This window comes from Cyprinodon tularosa, unplaced genomic scaffold, assembly GCF_016077235.1.
Source record: "Cyprinodon tularosa strain WSP-4 unplaced genomic scaffold, ASM1607723v1 ctg69, whole genome shotgun sequence".
NCBI classification, from domain to species: domain Eukaryota; kingdom Metazoa; phylum Chordata; class Actinopteri; order Cyprinodontiformes; family Cyprinodontidae; genus Cyprinodon; species Cyprinodon tularosa.
Genome location: NW_024039440.1, coordinates 1,840,428 through 1,858,609, shown reverse-complemented (window position 1 = coordinate 1,858,609; position 18,182 = coordinate 1,840,428). Strand labels below are relative to the sequence as shown.

General features: G+C 37.5%; 1 protein-coding gene across 1 annotated transcript; it reads right to left on the bottom strand.

The window, feature by feature from the left end:
• Nucleotides 1-4,195: 4,195 nt before the first annotated feature.
• Nucleotides 4,196-17,515, bottom strand: LOC119771833 (transmembrane protein 255B). Its single transcript, XM_038268012.1, has 9 exons — nt 17,323-17,515; nt 12,830-12,969; nt 12,548-12,610; nt 12,284-12,373; nt 11,019-11,093; nt 10,853-10,938; nt 10,604-10,763; nt 9,875-9,979; nt 4,196-6,737 (listed from the first exon to the last, which is right to left on the bottom strand). The coding sequence occupies exons 2-9, from the start codon at nt 12,965-12,967 to the stop codon at nt 6,672-6,674; spliced, it is 783 nt and encodes a 260-aa protein (XP_038123940.1). The 5' UTR covers nt 12,968-12,969; nt 17,323-17,515; the 3' UTR covers nt 4,196-6,671.
• Between the last annotated feature and the right edge of the window lie 667 nt (nt 17,516-18,182).

The window sequence follows — 18,182 nt, the reverse complement described above, 5'->3', positions numbered from 1 at the left end:
GGACTTCTATCTTCCAGGTCCCTGAATGAAGCTCTAGCATCAGCTCCTGCATCCACTGGATCTCCCCATAAAGCTCAGAATCCCGTCTCTCTAACCAGCAGTCTACCGACTGACCAACTTCATCCATCTCCACTCCCCCACCAGTTTCAGGCCTGGCGGGAAACAGCCCTATTCTTTGCTCTGTTCATGCATATCTATCAAAATTAAGCTCTATGTTTCCTGCCGAGGTCTGAGCGCCAAAGACAAAGTAATTGTATCAATAAATTTCTCCTAATTGTCTTTTCTCTTCGTGTGAGTTTTTCAGATTAAAACACTGTTGTCTCTTAAGTGCATGGCATCTCCAAAATATAATGGACTTTTTAAGTTTTTATAGCTCTCAGTGACTTAAGAAAATGGTGCATGGAGAGAATTGATAATGTCAAGGTTTACGGTCTGTACTTTCACTCTAGATGGAGGATAAATTAGTTTTGTAAAATTGCTTTGATGAAAGAGATTTTTTTTAAATTTCATCACATCCAATGTCTGTGAGATGCATCTTCATATGTTTTGGGGTTTTATGATTTAGAGCAGGGGTGTCAAACTGGTTCCAGAAAGGGCTGTGTGGCTGCAGATTTTCTTTCCAACCAAGCAATAACACACCAGACTCCAGTCATCTCATCAGGTGAGTCCAATCTGAACATGATGACTTGATGAGATGACTGGAGTCTGGTGCTACTGCCTGGTTGGAAAGAAAACCTGCAGCCACACGGACCTTTCTGGAACCAGTTTGACACCCCTAATTTAGAGCTTCAGCTGTTTTCTACATCAGTGTTACTTGTGTTTCCAGTAGTTCTTTTCCAGATGGCTGTAGTTCCAATTTGAGCAGCACCATCATCTATGTACACGTCTGTCGCATAACGGCGTCTGCAAATATGAAGGCTGTACGGATTTAGCACAGCAGTCTGGATCTTCCTTTGCTACCCTGAATATCCTAAGAATTTAAGATGGGAGCTAAAATTAGTGCAACTTTTTGTCTGTCATCCATAAAGAATCACTTATACCAGGAATCATGGTTTTCATCCTTTTTCATAGAAAATCTACAAGCCAACAAAGGTAGAAATGAAGGCAACTATATAAAAGTATGTCCAACAGAATCAAAATGTGGTGCAAAGGAGGACTATCAATGGGTTTGAACATGGTTTAGTCTATAGGGATAAAGCATGTTTGGAACTGGACCGTAATGACAGAGGATACCTCAAACATGTTAGCCGCATTTGATGGAGTCTGAGGCTTGATGTCATTCTTCATCCCTCTGCCCACTCATGGGGTCTTTAAGTTCTTTGTTATATTTTTAATAGATTTTTCCCACTCTATCCCTATTATGTTTAGAATAAAAAAAAGCTTTTTTTTATCCCATCATCTATGGTAGCTGATGAAGAAAAATCTAATCTGTTGTTTACCTGCAAAAACTTTCTATCATTTGCTCCTCTTTAAACTGAGCTCAGAAGTCAAACAACAATCTCTGAGATTGAGCCGTGGAATAAGTCTTTCTTCCCTCTTATTAAAAGTAAAAAAAAGAAACACATCAATAGAAAGTAAGAAAAGATTGAAACATCGCCAAAAAAATTTTTTAATCTATTCCTCTGTAATACATTGAAATGTGGATCAGGAATGTTTAGCAATGACAATAATAAATGGTTACATCTACCTTCTATTATCAGGATACTGATTCCTTTAAGGTTAAACCTTTTTAACAGGGAACAGTTTGAGGGATTGCATGACTGCTGTTGTTGAAGGATCATGTCTGCACCACAGCGAGAGATGTCCAAGTGTCTCAGCATTGCAGAGCTCCCTGGGAGAAGCCAAACTGAAGTCAGAGGTTATGAAAACGTTCATGTAGAAATCACAAACATTATCCCAAATCATGCCTTTTTTTGACCCCTGAAGCCTGTGCAGAAGCCAGAATCTCTTTCACACAATCACACTACAACTATTAATCTGATGGAACAGGTAATGGTTAGGAAACTTAATCCAGTTGTTTTCTAGAAATCCTTTATGTTTCTAATAAACTGGGACTTTTTGTGTTTCAGTTTCCTCACCGATGTCCTGCAGAAGTTTTCTGTCATTCATTTATTATAATTAACATGTTTTGCAGATGATACTATTAGTTGTTTTGTAACTGTGCTCTTGGATCAAGCCTGACAACAAAAATTTGATATAAGTAATCATGTTGTAAAGTTCCATCCAAATGTATGTATTTAATGAAAAACTAAAGATTTTTTTTTTTTAAATCACACAATACTCTGCATGAGTAGACATTAAGGCTTGAGTCAGGCTTCAGGCATAAACATTAAAGCCTTTTATCTGAACTTTATGTCAATGACCAAAACAATGTAGCGCATAGTTTTATGCTGAATTAAAAAAAAGAAATCTATGTCACTCAAATGTAAAAAAAAAAAAAAAAAAAAACAATCATGTGGAAAGCCTTGTTTGCATTGTGCTGCAGCAGAGGGCCAATAATGACTCTGGAGGAGCTGTAGAGATGAATTGCTCAGGAGAGCCACTAGTACTCCTATTAGTGATGCACTATACTTCTGGCTTTTTTTTTTCTTTGTAAGAGTAGCAAGAAAAAAAAACAGTTAAAAGACAGCCATGAAATGTCTCATGAAACGGTGGTTTTCTGGTCAGAGGAGAGCAAAACCTACATTTCTATGACCAGTATGTTAAAGGCTATGGTGTAGAGAAACTAACACTGCGCATCTTCAAAACTCAATCCCCACAGTAAAACTCGTTGGTGACAGCATCATGCTGTGGGGACATAATTCTTGAACAGGGAAGCTGGTCAGAATTTGTGGGGAAACAGATTGAGTTGAACAGAGACAATATTGTAAAAAAAAAAACCTGTTGGAGGCAAAGAGACTTTAAGACTGAAGGTAAGGTTCACCTTTGAGCGTGATACAACCATAAATACACAGCTAAAGCAACCATGGAGTGGTTAGTCAAAAGCATATAGTCTTATGTTTGAATGGCCTAGTCAAAGTCCAGATTTGGTATCGTTTTCAGGCTATAGATGGAGAGTTTTCTTCAAACTCCTGCACAGCAAAGATTGTATGGAAACACCTTGCAGTTACCTAAAGTTATTCCAATGGGGAAAAAAATACTATTTTCCGAAGATATATGAATATTGTTGTATATGAAGAGGAAACACATGTTCTGCATCCAATCAGAATGAACCTCAGCTATTTAGCAAAAAAAGAACTAGCCGACATTATAAAAAACTAGAGGGAGTTACTAAATTATATGTTTTAGCCACACATAAATGCTCGACTTTGTGTACGTCGTCAACCTTAGAAAATCCGAAAAGTATGGGTTGATTTTTTATTTTTTTTTGCTTTGCTTTTGATTTTATTTTCAGAAATGAGCATAGAGGAAATTAAAACATCACATCAGCTGCATCAAGAAAAAACCCTCCTCCACCTCTAGTGAGGAAGCATAAAATTCCTGGATTTTAGGCATTTAGGGTGTTCATAACCCTGATCTAAAATATTCTCAGGGGGTTTCAAATTTCTCCTAGGTTTTTTGAAACTTACCATTGTTTATTCTATAATTCCCCCTGAGCTGGCTCACAGTTCATTTTCTTCTCTTGACATGATTCCCAGAGCCACCGCACACTCATCAGCCTTTGCCATGTCCTGTTTTCTGCTTCTTTTCTACAGTCAAACAGAGTGAATGCTTTGCAAACAAAGCACATGCATCAAAAGGCTGGGGAAAAGTGGGGGATCAGCAGCAGCAGCATAATACCAGTTATTTAATGAGAGTTAAAGACTCATTTACATTCATACTGATGTAATTTAATGTTACATTAATAGTGTTTGTAAGGATTCCTTTTCTCTAACTTTCCTCTCGCTCCTTCTTTATACAGTAAGCCATATAGTCAGTGTTGCTCTAAATCTTCTTCCCTGTTGTCAGGGTTTAGTTGAGGTTTTGAGGACCCAAATGCAGAAGGAGGGAGGCAGAGGTGACTTCTTTAAGCTTTAATGGAGTGTTCACAACAGGTAACAGAGGCAGGAATCCAAAATCCCAGCACAGAAAATGCAAACAAACCAGAATCATGGAGTCATCAGGGAAAACATGCATGGTGAGCTGGGGAAAGACGAGGAACCAGCACTGAGGAACTGCACAGGGATAGTATTTATGGCTGACTGAACAAAGAGAGACTAACGACCTGATTGGGAGCAGGTGTGAACAGAGGCTTCTAGAAAGGAGCTAGGGGAAAGGAGACAAACACAAGAGGGCAACAAAGAAAAACCTAAGAATGCAAATACACCCAGAAAACACACCAAAGAGGAGTTAAAGCAAGAAAAATAGAAAAAAAGAAAAACATGATTTAATGTGAAACTGAAAAATTAAAGAAGTTTAACAGAACCAAGACACCTTGGTTCTGAAATTATAATGGAAACAGACACATTGAGCTCCTGAATGATTTCTACAACTAAAATGTTCAGCACTGCTGAGTTAACGGCAGAAAATCGACCTCGACCTACAGTCACAGCTGCAACTCCCCAGAAGGAAATTTCTCCATTATTCTTTGCAGTGCAGCTCAAGCTCATTCAAAATGGCGGCATCTCTGAGTATCAATTCTGTATTTGCACCAAGAGTTTCAGTCTTAACTTTGACAAGTCCATTCTTACACATAAATATGCTGCAATGTAACCCAGAACAAGCCTCTGCTAAAAACATCTATTTTAAAAAGGAAGTTGTTTCTTTGTGCCTTTGCAACACGTTTGCTCAATCACTTCCATAACCTTTACCCTAATGGCTCAGTCTGAGATCTCAGTCATTGAATCCTATCTCTCTGTATGATTAGACTTCACTGGTATGAAGAGAATAAAGAAGAGAATTTGTGCTTGCTTAACTAACTGAGTCTAACCCATTCAAGTTTGATTTTCAGGATTTTATCTAATTATTTCGCAACCTCTCAAAGATTTATTCTGACGGATTTTTAGAAAGCAGTCCCACAGGATGAGGCTGCCACCACCATTTTTGTCAAGCGGATAACATGGTCATATTTTGTAAACATAACATGGATTCATATTATTAAAGTCAAATAATAGTAATAATAATAGTTGTAGTACATAAAATAGGACTTTCTGTAGGTTTAAAGTGTGCTGATTAGAGCCGACAGAGTTGAAAAGAACAGCTTTAAGGCAAACTCAAATAGGAATTCTTTTAAACCTTGAAAATTATTTCCAAGACCATGTAAAGAAAATGAGAGAGCACAATAAATACTTTAGGTTTATACAAAATCCTCCAAAATAGATCCCTAATAAAAATATGTGATCTATGCATGTGATAAAGAACCAGTACTGATTACTATAAACATGGGAACAAAAACTAATGAAGTCGTGATAAATCCCTAGAAGCCTGTGGTTGGTGTGTCTGTAACTAATTACATCTGCACAATGATCACAACTGAACTATGGAGGAAAATGAAACACTGCCTATGATCTGTCATGTTTTTATTCCAATCACATCCTCTATCTGCTGAATCGTTATGAGTGAGAAGACAGAGATAGTGAGTGGGTTCATCGGTTCTTTCAGGATGACTTGAAAGTGGTTCGGCTCGTTTGCCCGTGGGGAATCTGGAATAAAATGCTAAGAACAGATGATCAAAGGAGCTGTTCCTCCAGGTCAGAATGAGGTCAGAAATGTTAAGATTTAATATTCTTAAATTAAATCCTGCCCTTAATAAATTATATAGGATAAGAGGTTGAAAAGCCTTAATTAAATTTGGGGTAAAATTTTCACCCAATTATCTGCGTTGAAGGAAAGTCTCAACATTCCTCAAAAAACAGCTTTGTTGATCGGATTGTGATTTGATCGGACATAACTATGAAAAAAACATACATTACTGCCAGTAGAAAGTTAATCCTAGCTTTTTAAAAGCTGTAGGATTTTTTTTTATTTACAAACTATTGGCTTATGCTAAAACTGAACCAATTCATCAAAGGCCTTTTTAACAGATGTCACCTAATGACCAAAGCTAACGTTATTTCTGCTTAGAAAAAAAAGTTTAATATTGTGTTTTAGGGTCAGCATTAGCCCTAATTTGTACAAACCTAACTTCAATTGACCTGAGTCGTGGGATAGTTCAGTCCAAATCTGAACCAATACATGGTTACAATTGGGTTATTTCCAAACCATCGGCTTTCAGAGCATCGATGTGCAACACTGGGGGAGAGAAACCCCAGAATTGTTGCATATCACAGTTTTCAAATGCCAGTAACTTCCTGTTTAATATAAACATGAGAAAATGTAATGAAGTTCTATTGATTTGAATACATTTCAAGGGTTGAATATCAAACCGTCAAAAAGGATTTTTCTAACTTCATGAAAGAGCATGATTTTATCTTCACATAACAGTTGGTGTCCTATGTCCTATGGTGTCCTATACATATACAGCTCTAGATAAAGTCTGATTAAGCTCAGATTTCTCTAAAGTCTGCTGAGTTGAACAGGAATAACCACTGGGATCCCTTTAAATTTGCAGGTGCGATGCAAATTTTCTGTCTTCTTCTGCTTGATGCATTTTTGGGGTGATACTAAAGGTCATGCAGTATTGCTGGGGACTATTTGAGGCAGCAGAGATGGGGCAGCGGTTTGAAGGGAGGCAGTCTAGACTGAGTGCCGAGTCACTGATGGAGGAAAACCTGTGGGAAAGCTCTTGGTTCTCCACGAGGGAAACAATCCGACATTCCCTGGATGGACAGAGAAACAAAGAGTGCAGAACAATTATGGGTTTATTGTCCTCTTATTTAGAGTAGTAATAATATGAAATAACAACATGTCCATGAGAGGTTATGCATTTATAAAAAGGAAAGAACTAAATCAAACCCGTTTTATGAAAAAAATAGAAGATTTATATATTAAATTTTTTACAAGTTTAACTTGAAAATAACTGATTCGAGTTTATCTTACAATGACTTTATATGCTTTGACCTAAACCCCCATTATGCGACTCTGCTTCCAATCAAGAATGCAACACCCAGGATATAAATGTACATGTGGGGAGCACATTGATCCTCTCATTTGTTTCTAAAGAAATGCTTTTTTCAGTAATTCTTCCAGCAACAATAAGCATGTGTCTAGTTAAAGCTGGAACTGTCCATGTTGAGTGTTGCTAGTAGTTAGATAAGATAATTATTTTAGAGGACACGGGTGATTTATTAGCCATTTCATAGTATGCCGTATATCTTTGATGCAAATTTTCAAAAGCAGCTTAGTTCCACGTTATTCATACACCAGGTATATTTGGCTTTACAGCTATCTGTAAATCTGACCACAATGTCTCTTCTGACCATTAAGATTTTGGGGCAGCCCGAGCTGGAGTCCTGAATTTAATCAAATGCTAAATCAAAGGGGAGGTACACATTAGGGTGATGGCAAGGAGGCCTTCCAACCTCAAAGTCTTAGAGCTGATCACCAAAATGTAATCATTATAACAACAATGGAAAGTTGCTCATTACCCATAAGAGGGGTCCAAGCACTGTGATTAAACATCAGGCTGTTGATGAGAGGATATTATCTTCAGACCAGAGCTCACAATTCAATTAGTTATTAATTTGATTAAAACATCTGGATTAAATCAACACTCTGCTTTAAGTCTTATTTATCTGACAGATTTCCTTTTGTTCACGCTAATGATAAATCTTCCTCATGCTCAAGGGTTACCTGTGAAGTACCACAAGGATCAGTGCTAGAACCAATTCTCTTTACTATATACACTATATTGCCAAAAGTATTTGCTCACCCATCCAAATTATTGGAATCAGGTGTTCCAATCACTTCCATGGCCACAGGTGTATAAATTCAAGCACCTAGGCATGCAGACTGTTTTTACAAACATTTGTGAAAGAATGGGTCGCTCTCAGGAGCTCAGTGAATTCCAGCGTGGAACTGTGATAGGATGCCACCTGTGCAACAAATCCAGTCGTGAAATTTCCTCGCTCCTAAATATTCCACAGTCAACTGTCAGCTGTATTATAAGAAAATGGAAGTGTTTGGGAACGACAGCAACTCAGCCACGAAGTGGTAGGCCACGTAAACTGACGGAGCGGGGTCAGCGGATGCTGACGCGCATAGTGCGAAGAGGTCGCCAACTTTCTGCAGAGTCAATCACTACAGACCTCCAAACTTCATGTGGCCTTCAGATTAGCTCAAGAACAGTGCGCAGAGAGCTTCATGGAATGGGTTTCCATGGTCGAGCAGCTGCATCCAAGCCATACATCACCAAGTGCAATGCAAAGCGTCGGATGCGGTGGTGTAAAGCACGCCGCCACTGGACTCTAGAGCAGTGGAGACGCGTTCTCTGGAGTGACGAATCGCGCTTCTCCATCTGGCAATCTGATGGACGGGTCTGGGTTTGGCGGTTGCCAGGAGAACGGTACTTGTCTGACTGCATTGTGCCAAGTGTAAAGTTTGGTGGAGGGGGGATTATGGTGTGGGGTTGTTTTTCAGGAGCTGGGCTTGGCCCTTTAGTTCCAGTGAAAGGAACTCTGAATGCTTCAGCATACCAAGACATTTTGGACAATTCCATGCTCCCAACTTTGTGGGAACAGTTTGGAGCTGGCCCCTTCCTCTTCCAACATGACTGTGCACCAGTGCACAAAGCAAGGTCCATAAAGACATGGATGACAGAGTCTGGTGTGGATGAACTTGACTGGCCTGCACAGAGTCCTGACCTCAACCCGATAGAACACCTTTGGGATGAATTAGAGCGGAGACTGAGAGCCAGGCCTTCTCGTCCAACATCAGTGTGCGACCTCACAAATGCGCTTCTGGAAGAATGGTCAAAAATTCCCATAAACACACTCCTAAACCTTGTGGACAGCCTTCCCAGAAGAGTTGAAGCTGTTCTAGCTGCAAAGGGTGGACCGACGTCATATTGAACCCTGGATTAGGAACGGGATGTCACTTAAGCTCATATGTGAGTCAAGGCAGGTGAGCAAATACTTTTGGCAATATAGTGTATATATATATATATATATATATATATATATATATATATATATATATATATATATATATATATATATATATATATATATATATATATGCTCCCAATTGGTTAACTTATTAGACAGCATTGGATTTATTTCCACATAAAAACCTGGATGACTCATTACTTTATGCTTTTCAGTGCAGACAAAACTGAAGTTATAGTCAGCTACTTCATTTGGATGGGATTAAATTGATCTTACATAAAGAAGTAAAAAAAAAAATTGCTGTTCTAGAATTTCCTTCTTTCATCTCTTGAATATTTCAAAAAATATAAATATCCTGTGCATGGGTTAAGCTAAGAAACTAGTCCAAGCATTTGTTACTTCAAGGCTGGATAATTCTTTACTATCAGGAAGTCCACAAACTTTAGTCAAAAGATTTCAGCTGATCCAAAATGCTGCAGCTAGAGTTCTGATGAAAATTAAAAAGGGAGCTCATATCATATCATCAGACCCCCTGTCTACTTTTAAGGGTAGGCTTAAAACTTTCCTTTTTGATAAAGCTTATAGTTAGAGGGGCTCAGGTTATCCTCAGCTATCTCCATAGTTATGCTGCTATAGAATAAAGTGCCTTGAGATGACATGAGTTGTAAATTGGTGCTGTTTAAATAAACCAAATTGAATTGAATATATGCAAGAAAACCTGCTGTCAACTATTTGGTTTGCTCAGTTAAACTACAGAAACACAAAATTTTTCATGAGGCTTTAAACTATGACAGCTTTTGTCAGGCTATCATGTGGAGACAATGATCAGAAACAGATCAAGGCAAATCCGGTAATGGAGAAACGTAATGGTTGTATTTTTTTTTTGGTGTGTGAATCAATTGCATACTAACGGGAGGAAGTTGCTGAGCTGTGTGGTTCCTGGCGTCCATCAGCAGAGGAGCTGAAGGGCAGGAGGAGGTCCTGCCAGGAGCAGCTGTCGTCAGGTCGGTACTCCTCTATAAAAGAAAAAAAAGTTACAAAAGGATAAATATAATCATTTGAAAATATAAAAAAAAGAAAAATACAGATTTCAGAGTTCATAAGTCATAAAGTCATTTAATCTTCTTTAAGTGGAATACATAAGTGAGTTTCAACATGATTTGAAGATTAATAATGTCATTGAAGCCACAAAGACTTGATTATTATACCTTTCCAACTGACTGTTGCAGTGAAATTGCAGATACAGATAACACTAAATTTTACACCAAAAATGTCTGCTTGTTTGTGTCCTTAATTAAAAACAAACAGCAACAGATCTTCGTTATGAAGGGGTTCCCTGAGGGACTCCATGATTTTAGATAACTTCTTGCAGCTGAGCTGGAAAACTAAAATATTACTATGCTTACGTAAAAAACTAGTTATCTTTTGGTATGAAGCAGCTGCAAAAACATCATCAAATAAAAAAATCATTATACAAAACATTTACAAATGTATAAGATCTGATTTGTGGGAGAGAAGATTCATCTACCACACATTGAAATCTTTCAAAAGATTGATTAGTTGTTGTAGATTTGTTTTTTATTGTTTCAACTGAACTGAAATATCCCCATATGAGGATAACAACACAGAAAATGTCTTACCAAGGACTTGATGTTTCCGAGCACGGCAGCAGTCAGGATCCCCGTGAAAAACGCCATGAGGTTCAGGCCGGTGAGGGTCCAGATCAAAATGTACAGCGTGAAAACTTCCTCACAGCTTTGTACTCCAACAAACTCAAAGTAATTATTCATATAGTCTCCACTGGAAAACAAAGCAAACCTCATCTGTTATTCAAAGTTATGTAAAGTACACAATACATATTTGTTAGATATGATGAGTCAGCATCTCACTTGGCGCAGTCGTACAGGTCACAGCAGTAACAGGTTCCGCTTTGAACAGTCATGGTACAAGAGTCCCTCAGAGTCCAACATGGCACCTGAAAATAACTTTCATTCGGTTCAGAGTTTCCCAACTTAACCAGAATGAGGTAATCTTCTCTTTGTAGCTTAAACTCACTGCAATGTAGGAGTTCTCATAGATATAACCGCTGCTGTAATACTGACACCTCCCTGCTTTAAGAGGACGCATGTCCTGAAAAAAACATTTCAGCAAATCAATGATCACCAAAAACACAATTATTCTCATTTCACCATAATAATAATTGTCAGTAACATATTGACATGCATACTGGGCTCTTTCAGAGTACTTCTAAAACTCTGGGTAGGGTGTCAGTTTGTTAGGTCTCCCCAAACTAGTCCTTGCAGCAAACTCCTCTTCTTACTTTCTCCTCCTCGTTTGTAAGTTGGCTTATCAATCATTGCTTTAGTAACCTATATGCATTAATGGCTGCAGTTTAGTGATCCATGCATAGTCCTCAGTCTTTGGCTGTGCTCTCAGCTTTGAATTATGTCAACCTCTAACACGGAAATAAACAAAAGTTTCAAAATAAAAGAAGCCCAGACACAAACAGAAAAATATAGGTTTCAAATCACTTATATATGTGTTGATAAATTTAAGAAAAATCCTGAATGCAATAAAACTATGATTTTCCTATTAGTTTCCTTCATTGTTAATTGAGCAGATTTACACCAACAATGTACTAATGTTAATATCTTTATATCAGATATGTGGTGCTGTTAGTGTGTACCAACAGGTTATTAAGGTTATCAAAATAGAAGAACATTTTACTATTAATACACAGATAACATTTGGTCCCTCTCTAAAATTAGTAAAAATAAATTTTCTGTTGTTTTAAGGGTAAAATGTCCTAATACACTGTTAGGTTTAGATAAACTAAAAGCTGTACCTTGAAGCCAGCTCTTTTCTGGAACTTTTATTAGATAGTAGACAGACAGGAAATAGGGTTTGTAGAGTGGAGGAAGACGAGCCATAAACGGGCTTGAACTCCATCCTGTGCCGCCTACTGTACATTACTGACTGACACCTCCATGCATGGATCGCATGCAATCTAGATCAATTACTCTGAAAGTTTGATCCCACTCTTACTCAGAATATCAGTCTCTCAACTCGGAGTTGAGCAAACAAAATAAAAAGATTTTTTTTTTGCTTTTAAGTGTTAAAAAAAATTATTTCATCCATTTTCCCAGTGTACCAGATGAGGAGAACAAAAGATAAACATGTCATGTTGGGATTTTATTGATGTAACAAAACAAGAACCTTTCTCTTTAACACAATTTTGTTTTAATATTGTTTTCTTGTCTTAATTCGTCATTAAACATAAATGAAGTGATTGTGTTCAAAGAAGATGCTCTTTAACCTACCATGTTTAAGAGGATACAAACACCATCAATCATCAGGCATAAAAAGGAGGCGATGATCCCAAAGCTCAGGAATACAATGGCGGCTGTAAGCTAAAAAGAGAACAAAGGAAAGGAAGAGAGCTGTTTGTTAACAAGCCAAGGTTTACATTTTTCTATTGTGGTTATAATTTAGATTTAGCTCTGTGGTTTTAGTGAATTTTCTTGTTGTGTGTTTTCTTTTAGTCCTTGCTTTATCTTATTTTAATGTTAGCTCTTTAACCGTACCATCTGCCTGCGGTTCTCTTCTAGGAGGAGTCCTAAAAGTCCAAGGAACGAGCCAACAGTCAGCTGCAGAGGATAATATCAGAGAATCAAAATACAAAACTGAAAACTCCATCATCCATAAAACTCAGGGTAGAATAATACACTGAATGCAAACGGCAGCAGCAGAACTGTGGATTTTAAGTTTCATGACTTTCTTATGATAAAAGCTGGGTCTAAGTTACACACCTGCAGGAGTTAGAGTGGCTACACAGTGCAGAAACACACTTCTTTAAAGCTACTTACAATAACTCCAGAGAGATAACCAGCCACCTCCAGGCTTTCTGTACGGGTGGTCGTGTAGGTTCCCAGCACCACCAGCAGCAGGGACAGACTGAGCATGCTCAGAACCAGCCACAGGGCTCTCCTCAGCCTCAGCATCATCTCTGCCAGCCACAGAAGAGACAAGAAACTTTGATGAAGACACCAGGATGAATGAGACATGTCTTTAGATGCCAGGTTCTTCTCTGTGAAGCTTTCAATACTATACAATACTGTAGATCTATAGTAATAACATCACTCAGTTTAGTTACATGAATTTTATGAAAGATATGATCATCACTGCCTGTTTAGACTCCTTTATATCCAGAATACAAAGATAAATTGTAACATCAGTCTTATGCTTTCTTTGTGGTCTTAATGCACGTTGTAAAAACATATAAAAAGTTAATTATCTCCTCTTATTTAAAATTAGTTTTTGTTTAACAAATAAAATCTGTAGAATTAACATCTAAGTCTAAGATTACTTCACCCTTTAAGCAAATTGTCATGAAGGACCCAAAATGAACCTCCCACAAACAGGACAATGTGGGATATGTGTTAATATTACTAACTAACTAACTTGGTTATAAAGTTCACCTGGTGTTGTCTGACTGTAGATTTGTCCTTGACTTGAATTGATCCTCTAACTCAGTGATTCCCAATTCGTCCATCAATGCATTGCTGGGATATGTGGAAATATTTAATATTTTACTTCCCAGATAAAGAAATACAGTAAATAGGGGCGGGACTGTTTTTCTCTATAAGGACCCAAATGCAAAATGAAGATTTTATCAACCTAAGAGATAAAAAGAAAATGTCCTAAACAATATGTATATGAAAGCCTAGAGTGGGTATCGGTGCTGGGCACCTGCACTTCTACAGTGAGAGCGGGAAGACGGCCAAAAACAAAGGTCACAGGGAAAGAAACGAACCAAAGCAGCTGCAGTTCAGGATAAATGGCTTAAACATCCCATTGCTGGGGATTCAGGAGGTCAGGTGTTTCATTAACACAGTGAATGATTAAAACAAAATAAAAATGTCATAGTGAAACTGATTTTGATTTTGTTATTTTTTTCCTGATTTGTCAAGTTTAGATGTGCGCGTTCAGAAGACCTCCAATTTGTAGGTTTGTAACATCATTTGACTTTGTACTTGTTTCAGTACTTATTCACTTTCTGGGCATATATTTATGTTATTTTTCATTCTAATTAATGAAATGTCTGAGCATTAAATAATTTTAATAGTACTAAATTTCATTTTATAATCAGTTGTACTTCTATTTTTGGACCAAGTACTCATAGTATGATGAAATGACCAAGTGGGTACACAAGTCAAAAAAGGCTTGGAACAATTCATTAAAAAAATCAACAACATTTCTTTAAGCCCTGCTGCCTGAGGCTTAAGCCCAGGTTCTACTGAAGCTTAACTGGACCTCAGTTTAGCTTCTGTCTGTCATGAAACGAGGACAGATGGACCCAGTATTCAGGAGAGACAGTCAGTAGGAAAGTTCAAACGTTTATTAAATAAAACAAAAAATAAAAGGGAACTGTGGGTGGCGGACACTGCAGGCGGGGGGGCGGGGCACCGCCCAATCTCAGACACTCTGGGGGAGAAACACAGGTAAGTGACCACGACCAACTGATAGAAGATTATCTGTGTCTGTCACTTACCTGGTTTAACACTCCAGACCACGAGTGTCCCCAGTGCTGCAGTCCCAGAGGACATGCTGGAAGCCGATCCTGGTGAGGGATCCAGAACAGACAGGAACAGACGGAACAGGCAGAATCCAAATCAGGCAGGAACAGAAACAGGTGGCAGGATCCAGACTTCCAGGCATCCACAGGCTTCCAGGAGGGTTCAGAGTCTGACTGGGACCAGAAACATGACCAGGTGGTCACGCACAGGAGCAGACAGGATCAGGTGCAGACAGGCAGGCACAGTGGAAGAGGGTAGCCGAGACAGGACGTAGGAACCGGAACTTGAAGCAGGACTTTAAACTGGTCTCCTCCCTGGAGCCAGGCTTACTTGGATAAAAACTGAACCTCCCCCCATAATGAGCCAAAAACCCAGAGGACTCCATGTGGGAGGAACAGTGGACGATCAGGAGACGAGACAAACACTAAAACCCTCTTTCCATTGGCTGCCAGGATCCAGGACATGAACCATGACAAAAAACTAAACAGACAGACTAACAGAAAGACAAGTAATGATCTGGCACTGAATGCTCAGGCTGAACTGAATATAAACCAGAGGAAAGAGGTGAGGGGAATAAATTATAATTGAGGCAGGGAAGGAAGAGGGCAGGTGAGAGGAATTACTAATTAAGGGAGAGCAAACAGGCCAGATCATGACACTGTCACAGCTGGATCCTGTGCGTTTTAAATATTTACTAGTAGCTTCTCTAAAGGATCGTCAGTGTTCAGAGATGTTGACTCTGCCCTGGATATCGCTCCTCCAGCGTTCTCAATAAAGGGTATGGGGAGTTTGTGATAAATAATTGTTTGGTTTCTTATAAACCGGATGCTGTTCTTGTTGTTATCAGATGTTATCTTGACTGTAAATCTGTTTTTTAAAAGGTCACACTGCTATATTCTAGTAAGAGGGAAACCGCTTTCTTGTAAAATGATTTATTACATGCTGTATTTGTTTAGCATTCATCAAAAGAATTGTATGAAGTTGGTCAAAGATGGCATTCTCTACAGACACTCCATAGCCCTTATCTAAATCTACATGATCTCTACAAGCCACATCTGGAAGGATCTCAGAGATTTTATAGCAGGGAAACAGCTGATAACATCACAAATAGTTGAAACACAGATTTTAAGATAATTACATCAAAACTTTAAGCCTTTGGAAGAAATCAACTCCCTGATTCTCTCAGGAAAAAAAATAATGGGAAACAATTTTTGGTTGTTCTAGAGTTCAGTAAATCTGGATGATGTCATTTCAGGGAAGCAATCAATCAGCTCCCCATATTTTAACAATTAGTTTCTAATAAGGTTGGATAAACTGCTTGGAGCTGCAACAAATTATAGAGAAACGTGCCTTTCATAAAGGAGAATCCTTCCAAACACGTGAAGACTGAAATCTGGTGCATCTCTGCCAAATTTAAACTTATTTTGTTTTACTACAATGACACCTTTCTGCTGGTAGGAAAACCAATGATCAAAGATCCTAACTATTTAAATAAATCTGAATTTGTGTTGTCGGGTTGTGTGGAGATTTAATAAGGAGTCGTGGCACCTGAAACATAAATCCAAGATAACTGATCGAGGAACACAGGAACCAGAACAAAGGGGAACATGTGGTTTGAGGAGGGAATGAAGAGAATATATCCAACAGTAACTGCAGAGGAGTATAAAGGCCAAATAGAACAAAGACTAGGGTAATCAACTAATTGGGAGCAGGTGTGAACAGAGGGATCTAGAAAGGAGCTAGGAGAAAGGAGACCGACACAACGGGGCAACAGAGAGTAAACAAGAAATACATAAGAATGCAAATACAACCAGAAAACAACAAGAATGTCACAAAATGGAAATGAAACTAATTAGCTAGAAAACACAGAATAAATGAATCAAAGTGTAACTGAAAAAAAAAACAGAACCAAAAAGTGCAAAATTATGACAACTGTGTTGTTATAAATATGAAAACATGAGCTTGCATTACTTCACAAAAGTTTCACAAGATAGAGTTTTATGAAACTTGATTTTATGAGGGTGAGTAACAACTTCTGGGAAAATAGTCCAACACATGATGTCCAAATCTTTTCCAAAAAAAAAAAAAAAAAAAAATATATATATATATATATATATATATATATATATATATATATATATATATATAAGCAAAATAAAAGTGTCAAAAAAAAAATTGTTGCAAAGAAATAAGAGAGTTTAAGATGTTTTGTATCTTGTCAAAAAACATGTTAGGCATGCAATCACATCTGCTGTCAAATTTAACTTAATAAGAAATAATAAGATTTTTCTGATATATGTTAAAATAAGTAATAAAAAAGAAGAAAATACCATAAAAACGTAAGCATAAGTAAAAATTTATTTCAAACAATAATAGTAATCCTTTTAACCAATTGTACTGTATTATAGCTGAGATTATTTTAAGCTGAGTGAGACTGTGTGACTGATGAATGAGTCTGAGCTGACCTTGAAACAAACTCCTGATTATGAAGCACTTTGTGAACAGCCATTATAATTTAGTGCTTTATTTTGAAAAATATAAACAAACTTTGGAATAGTAAAAATAAATACATAATATAAGGAAAATAACTGTTTCTTTCTTTTCTAATGTAATAGCTTTCAGAACGGTTAATTTAATAGTCTATGACTATTTCTTTTGACTATTTCTTACTCACCCCTCAGGCTGTTAGGTCAGTAAGATTTTAGTGTTAAAGGTTGTATAATAGAACAGTTAAAACTATTTCTTCTATGTATCCATTTCTTTCTTGACTTCTGTTAAATTACCTGTTGCTTGAATTATTTTGCTTTCCTCTGCAGATCTCTGAGCTCTTGAAATCAGGGTATTGCTGCCTTATAACCAGTCCAGAGTGTTTTTCCTGAGAAGCCTCCTCGTTCCGATCTGCTAGCCGAAGCTTTGGTGAGAACCTTTAAACGCCCTCTGTGCCCTAAGATACAGAAGAAACATGAAAGCTGTTGTTGCTCCAGCTGTGATCTGCGTGCAGAGAGCTTTGGCCTCTGGTGCATTCAGGGGTTAAAAGAAACTTAAGACTTTAATTTTCTTTTCTTTTCTCTGTCTGTCAACATATTCCAGGTGGAAAGCTTAAAAATATCATTACAAGGCTATATTGAATGCAGCATCCTGAAGAATGTTATGCTCAGAATATTTACAACTATTTTTATGGCTGAAACAATTAATTGTAATAACCATTACTAACTGATTGTTGAAATAATTAACTGATATAATGATTAAATAACCAATCTAACTGGGTTATCAAGTCACTAAAACATGCCATCTTCTGAAAGAACAACCCATTTAAATTAGTAACATTTTTTGGATTTTAGACAACTTTGCATTTGCTTTCACTAGTTCATGGGTTATATTTTATTTGGATAACATTATTCTTTTTAAAGTGCACAAATAAATAATTTCATTATCCAGAATTTAACATAGATTTTCACTACAGAGGTAGCTGGACCTGTGCTGATATAGAAGATGTATGAAGATTGAGCTTTGGCGTATACCTTGTGCCCATTTTTTTAACTGAAGATGGATCCTTTTCTACAGATGTTAAAGTCTACAAAACACTGAATGAGATTTAGGAAATAAAATAGTAACTTTCTATTTAAAAAGGGATTAAATTAAT